Source organism: Arachis ipaensis, chromosome B10 (genome assembly GCF_000816755.2).
Source record: "Arachis ipaensis cultivar K30076 chromosome B10, Araip1.1, whole genome shotgun sequence".
Classification (NCBI taxonomy): Eukaryota; Viridiplantae; Streptophyta; class Magnoliopsida; order Fabales; family Fabaceae; genus Arachis; species Arachis ipaensis.
Genome location: NC_029794.2, coordinates 4,132,821 through 4,139,357, shown reverse-complemented (window position 1 = coordinate 4,139,357; position 6,537 = coordinate 4,132,821). Strand labels below are relative to the sequence as shown.

The following is a 6,537-nucleotide window of genomic DNA, read 5'->3' as shown; positions in this document are numbered from 1 at the left end:
TATTATATATATATAAATTATTATTGAACTAATTATTTTAATACTAGAATCTTTTATTTATACAACTTTATTTTATATATATATTTTATTTTACAACAAAAAATAATTAATTCAACTAATTGTTGCTTTTTTTTTTCTATTACTCAATATATTTATCCAATTACTTAGGAATTGGTTCTCTTTTTCTATTATTCAATATGGTGGAAACTCATGTGCAGTTGACTTTCACATGAAGTTAATACTTAAGTACTGTTAGATGATTTGACTGATTTGAATAAATTTTCATTTAACAGCTCTTAGATATCAAATTATTATACTTTATATAAGATTACTTGCACTTAAATTTCTACCAATATAGAATTATATGTTATATTAAATCAGCTCACTTATCTTAAAATTTAAATTTTATTTATGTATATTGATATCTCCGAACTATTGAGTTAAAGATTTAGCAAGTTAGCATGAAGATTGACGAATGGAAAGACTTACAGATAAGTCACGCGACATTTGAGGATTGGTTGAGAAACGACGTGTCACTTAAAAAGTCATTAATACAAAGAAGTGCAATGGACGCCTTTGTAAATGATCCATTAACTTGGGAGCTAAGGAGCAGACACAGATAGGGCTTGCTTTTTTATCATTGATCGATCCTTCAGAATCTGAAATCAATGGAAGAAGGAAGTGACAGCAGCAAACACAACAACAAGAAGCCAACCAAGAGAAAACCAGTGTTCACCAAAGTGGATCAGCTCAAACCTGGTACCACCGGTCACACCTTGGTCGCTAATGTTTTATCTTCAAACACTGTTCTCCACAAAGGAAGACCCACCCCTCCCTCTCTTCGCCCCACTCTCATCGCCGAGTGCCTCATCGGCGACGAAACCGGCACCATCATCTTCACCGCTCGCAACCAACAAGGTCTTCATTTCACTACCCCCACCCGTCTTTGTCCTCCTTTTTCTTCACTTTAATTCAATTTCGGATCTTTTTTACTTCCCTGTTTTTAAAAATAGAAACTTTCTATCTGGGCAGTGTTTTATCTCTATGATTTTTACAGTTTCTACTTTGGAAATGGGATCTGCATTGTATTTGTACCGTGTTATGGGAGACTGCATTTGGGACCTTGGAATCAATCTGCTTAGAAATTAGATCACAATCCATTTAGTCCCTGAGAAATCAAAATGGCTTACATAGTCTTTGATAATTGAAAATGTTATTCATATGAGCCCATTCATGAGTCCCTATAAAAGCACTAACGTCTCCAATTTTATTAATTTCCAGGGGCTTAACTGAGCATTTTTATTCCTTTAGTTACTAATGTGTCTGTGGTTTCTATTTATGGATGAGTTACTCCTGGAAACTATATTGGTTTGGGTTTTGCCTTAATTGGATGAGTCATGACTCAATTTACCAGCCCTAGTATAACTTGTTCTACCCAAGGATGTGAACATTAAAGATGGTATCCTGATCAAACAGTTTCTGGGACTGTCTGATGATGCATGAGTGATGATACATATGATAACAAGTAATAAAAATGTGATGCACATGAACATCGTATAAAAAAATTTAATCTTCTTCACCCATTTCTCATTCTTTTCTTCATTCACAAAGAAATTCTAATTAGTAATTGGTTTTTGTTCTTTGCTGAGGCCATACTGCATATCTGTATAAGGATTTTACATTATGGAATGCCTTCTTATACATCATTATATTTCAGATATATGTCACTTGATGGGTAACATGGTTAAAATTTCTTATGTCCCGGTTGTTGTTTCTGTGCAGTTGACTTAATGAAGGCTGGAACCACCGTAATTCTTCGTAATGCAAAGATTGACATGTTCAAGGGTTCAATGAGGCTAGCTGTTGACAAATGGGGCCGGATCGAGGTAACTGAACCAGCGAAATTCACAGTGAAAGAAGATAACAACCTCTCTCTGGTTGAATATGAATTGGTGAATGTGGTTGAAGAATAATTCCCATAGAAGAATGCAAAAGAAAGCTATATGGTTTGATCTATGGTGCAATGGATACTGTGAAGGGTGAAACTTAACTGGTCATGGATGGATGGATTGGTATACTTTCTCACTTTAATTTGCCGGCATTTTCCTTTCAACACGCTTGACATCATTTAGGGTAAAAGTTCATGGCACTTGAACAATCTTGTGTGCCAAGCTATATATAGATTTGCTACTATCTCTATCAGCAACTGTATCCAATGAACTTAAAAGAGAAGTATCTTATCGTGTTAATATAATCATCGATATATCGAATTGGACTTGCGAACGATGTTTATGCTTCTATTAATCAGTTATGTTCCTGCCTCAACTAAGAACATAGTTATTCAAAACAAAACAAAAAAAATCTTCTATGAGGAGATTTGTAGAATAATAAAGTAAGGAGTTAATTCTTTGTTAAATTTATAATTTTTATGATATGTGAGTCTTGCAACTTTAATTCAAGGGTAATAATATTCTCATTTTAGACCAGCTTGATAAAATTTTTGGAGTTTAAATCAATCGGGTGAGGATCTCAGAAAAACAATTATATCAAGACATTTGGGATATACATAAGATGGAATCATTCTTCCTATAGGCTGCGTTTGTTTCTAAGAACAGGACATGATAAGATACTGCGTTTGTTTCTAAGAACAGGACATGATAAGATACTGAGAACAGAACAGAACAAGACACTGATGGACAGAGACACAAAATTTTGTATTCTTGTATTCTGTTTGGTGATAAACTAGAACAAATTATGAAAATTCAATTTATTCTCATTTTTTTCCATTCAAAAAATTTGAATGAAAAATATAACAATAAAAAATATAATTATGAAAAATTAACAAGAATAATAAAAGAAAAAATAAAAAATAAGTTGTGTCCCTTGTTAATATCTTCGTGTCCTTCCTGTCAGGATAGACACAAAATACACTAATTCAGTGTCTCTGGACACATTGTCTCTGTCCATGACTCCTCTGCCAAATACGATTTTGTGTCTCAATGTTCCTGTCTCAATGTCCTCCTCTGCCAAATACGATTTTGTGTCTCAGTATTCCTGTCTCATTGTCCTATCTATGTAAACAAACGCAGCCATATAGATGGTATTGTAGTGTTTTAACTATTGGACCATGCTAATATGATCCGAATCGGATAAACATAAACCTGGTAGAGGTAGAGTATATCTAAGAAGGGTAAATAGAAAAAACAAATATAGGACGTCAAGAACCACATTTCGCGTCTCGTGTAACGGAATAAGGTTGCGGCAGAAGGTAGGTTAAGCAAGATCACACTAGTGAAGGCCATTTTTATGGTTTTCTTATTTCATTAGTTTGCGTGTATATTAAGCAAACTTTGATGTGCTCCACGTTGTTCGGCGTTTCACTTGATTGGATTACGCTGGACTAGTTACCCAAGTCTGGGTAAGCCTTGCTTGTATTACAAGGTTGGAAAATAAATTATTGTAAATTGCACTTAGAAAGTGTTTCAACAATGTTGAAATAGAATAATAATAATCATACCTAAGTCATGATACCAGCTCTGGATGCTTTACAGTTTTAAGTCTTGGGTGTTCTCACAATCAACCAGAAGAAAATCCTCTAAGCATGTCTAACAATGTAAACTGAAATCCATGCAATGTACGAGCAATGCACCGCATCCAAACACAACAATCATCCATCTAGAATTGAAAAACAAAAGAACTTAAGAAATTTAAATATATTTGCTTTCATAGTCAATCACAACCAGAAAGGTCAATATGATCCATAATCCAAGTTTTACAAAATCATTTATATCCAAAACATAAACCTATGGATTAAGGCAAAGCACAGTAAATGGAAAATGAAGAAACATTACACGTCAAGGTCCCCAAGCCTAAAGCCCAACAGCAAATGATCACGACCCTAAACAAGAAAACAGCCAGGTCAAAATGAAAAGTTGCAAAAGAAGAAAGAAAAATCTACTTCCACCAATCTGTTAATGCAAAAAGTACGAATTGAATGTTGTATCTATTATTATTTCTATTCAGTTAGAAAGGGAAGTAAAATAGAGGAAGTAAAATCACAAACATCGGGTTTATAACACATTATTCAATTATGTCATCTGGGATCTTGCTTAAGATAATTTTAAAACTGCAATATCATAATGAATAAACTATGGTTTTAGACAAACGGGAATAAAAATGAATTCCAAATCTGAAAAAAAAAAAAAGTTTGACCACCTTTTCTAGTTGCATCTACATTTAACTTTGCTCGAACCCTCTGTCAATCATCATACATCATCATTGCAATCTGAGTGAATACAATCAATCAGTGTGATTTTTGTAGAATTATCTCTAGTGAATGTTGATTCATAATGGAGGTGAAGTTTAAATCAGATTCTATGCCATAGATCTCTTTGCATGATCACACAATATCACCAATGAATTTAGCACATAATATCAAAAGCCTAACAATTAACACATCAGCAGCCAGAAAAAAAATTGAAAGGAATTATATTATTTTGTGTAAATAATCCATTTAGTGACAAACTAAAATCAGAACGAAAATGAAACAGAGTGCACTAAATAAGTAAATACAATAAACCATAATAACTTTTCCAAGACAGATAGAGAGGGTGGGAGATGCTCAATAAATCAAAATGAAGCTCCTTTGTTACTGCTTACAAGAATTTGCTCCAGACCAATTATAATTCAGGGAAACTACCACACAAACTGTTAAAGTTGTTCAATATATCATTCCACATTCAATTTAGAAATCTCATCCTCTCAAAAACCTATGGAAGACAAGTTCTCAATGCTTCGAAACCCAAAATTTGAAATAAATCCATGTGACACCATCTTTGATGCTTGATCTTCATCTAGTCTTCTCTTGCCCTACAAAGGGGAAAAAATGCACACCTTTACTTTGAGAGCAAGAGAGAGCCTATTTTTCCTTTAGAGAAATAGAAGAAATGTTTGAAAAGCAAAAATATTTGTTCGTATCCACCTACATTTTTCATCTTCAAAGGCTGATTCACACAAAAATTCTATCTTCGTATAAAAGGGGTACAAATAAGAAAAAACAAGAGAAGACGAAAGATTTTGTAACAAGTGAACATTTTTTTGTAAAAGAGATGTTTGCATTTTGTTTCTAAAAATTTTATATTTTAGCACACCATAAAGTTATTAGCTTATTCCAGATCCACTTTTTACTATTTCTGACAACATAGCAAAATCAAGGAGGTGAAGGTACTGTATTATAAGTTTATAACAAGCCTAACTTTTGAATTTTAACAGTATGTCACAAAATCAATTTTCAGGACAAGTAGCACTACTTATGCCACATTGGGATTTTAACAATGAGTACATATAATAGTCTTCAGCTTTGTAAAGCCAAAAAGCTTTTAGCCCCTACATTCTACAATGAAAATTTCTTCACCAAATGAAAGAGGAAACCACACTTTAAAAAACTCGATGATCCAGCCAGTATAGAGTTTGGTATGATTTAGGAAAGCATATCAAAATTCTGGGAGTTCAGCTTCACAGCAAGCATCATTCAACAACCCTTGACATGTCCAATAAAAATACAAATCCACAACCAACATTTGTATAATCAACAACCTCATATTTCAAAAAAAAAAAAGAAAGAAAAAGAATCATAGCTTGTGTAATGAAGAACTGAACAATACAATGAAACAAACAAACAGCCACAACATCAGCATCAAGAAGCGGAGAGCGTAGAGGGAATACCTTCAGGGGTCCAACCATAAGAGTGGCGAGATACAGAAAGCATGGAAGTGAGCAATGCCGAAGCAGTTGCAGTGTGGTAAGGAAGCATCGATTCCACGCAGCTACTCAACGCCACTGGCGACCTAAAAAGTAACCGTAATTCCACAAAATAATTAAACTAATTGTGTAAAGCAATCAGGATTAGGGTTTTGATGTAATTCAACATAAGGTGGGTGAGGTCTTGGAATCAATTGATTGGTGTTACCTGAAAATGCGGTTAGAGAGTGAGCTTTGCTTCGGGACACGAAACAGCGGTTCGGTGGGCCTTACTCTAGCTCCGGCAGCTAATCTCGCCGTCCCGGAAGTTCGAGAGGCGGCGGAGCGCAGAAATGACCTGGCGGCTGACGCGGCGGACATCGTGTTCTACAGAGGCTCTTTAGCATGAACGAGCTACGATGGGGTTTTGTTTTGTTTTCTGGGGTTTTTCTTTTTTGTATATTGTGAAAAATTATTCAAATTCATAATGATTTAATAATTAAACTATAATTCATATATATAGATTAAATAATTTTTTTATTTAATTATTTTTACTAATTATTGATATAATTTTAACTATATGAATTATTATTTAATTTTTATAAAATTTGTATATTATATAATGAAAAAATAATTGATTTAATAATATTAAATTTAATTAAAATTATTTTGTTGAATTTTAATATTAAAATTGCAATAATGTGAAACATGTATAATCAGTAATGTATGTTTCATATCGAGAATGTTTAAACCCGGGTTCATTTTGGGTTCGGATATTGAGTAGCTTTCTTTTTTTTT

At 33.4% G+C, this 6,537-nt stretch overlaps 2 protein-coding genes across 6 annotated transcripts; one reads left to right on the top strand and one right to left on the bottom strand.

Annotated features, from left to right (window-relative positions):
- Window positions 539–2,286, top strand: LOC107624446 (uncharacterized protein At4g28440). The gene is made up of 2 exons (XM_016326940.2): window positions 539–918; window positions 1,783–2,286. Exons 1-2 carry the CDS (start codon window positions 669–671, stop codon window positions 1,971–1,973), a joined length of 441 nt encoding a protein of 146 aa, XP_016182426.1. The 5' UTR covers window positions 539–668; the 3' UTR covers window positions 1,974–2,286.
- Window positions 3,402–6,191, bottom strand: LOC107624286 (protein NUCLEAR FUSION DEFECTIVE 6, chloroplastic/mitochondrial). 5 transcript variants are annotated; one of them, XM_016326776.2, is made up of 4 exons: window positions 5,969–6,190; window positions 5,725–5,846; window positions 3,852–3,898; window positions 3,402–3,675 (listed from the first exon to the last, which is right to left on the bottom strand). In XM_016326776.2, the coding sequence occupies exons 1-3, from the start codon at window positions 6,118–6,120 to the stop codon at window positions 3,891–3,893; spliced, it is 282 nt and encodes a 93-aa protein (XP_016182262.1). In that variant the 5' UTR covers window positions 6,121–6,190; the 3' UTR covers window positions 3,402–3,675; window positions 3,852–3,890. The 5 variants fall into 5 exon arrangements, 3 of the variants coding, with proteins under 3 accessions (XP_016182262.1, XP_016182263.1, XP_016182261.1); XR_001616811.2 differs by lacking the exon at window positions 3,852–3,898 and adding an exon at window positions 4,216–4,285 and having other exon boundaries at window positions 3,443–3,675; window positions 5,969–6,191; XR_001616810.2 differs by lacking the exon at window positions 3,402–3,675 and adding an exon at window positions 4,216–4,285 and having other exon boundaries at window positions 3,699–3,898.

Coding starts and splice junctions, on each gene's coding strand:
- LOC107624446 (XM_016326940.2), top strand. CDS start 669: ATGGAAGAAGGAAGTGACAGCAGCAAACACAACAACAAGAAGCCAACC. Junction 919..1,782: donor CACCGCTCGCAACCAACAAG/GTCTTCATTTCA, acceptor GTTTCTGTGCAG/TTGACTTAATGAAGGCTGGA.
- LOC107624286 (XM_016326775.2), bottom strand. CDS start 6,120: ATGTCCGCCGCGTCAGCCGCCAGGTCATTTCTGCGCTCCGCCGCCTCT. Junction 5,847..5,968: donor CTCTCTAACCGCATTTTCAG/GTAACACCAATC, acceptor GTTACTTTTTAG/GTCGCCAGTGGCGTTGAGTA. Junction 4,870..5,724: donor TTATGGTTGGACCCCTGAAG/GTATTCCCTCTA, acceptor TCCCCTTTGTAG/GGCAAGAGAAGACTAGATGA.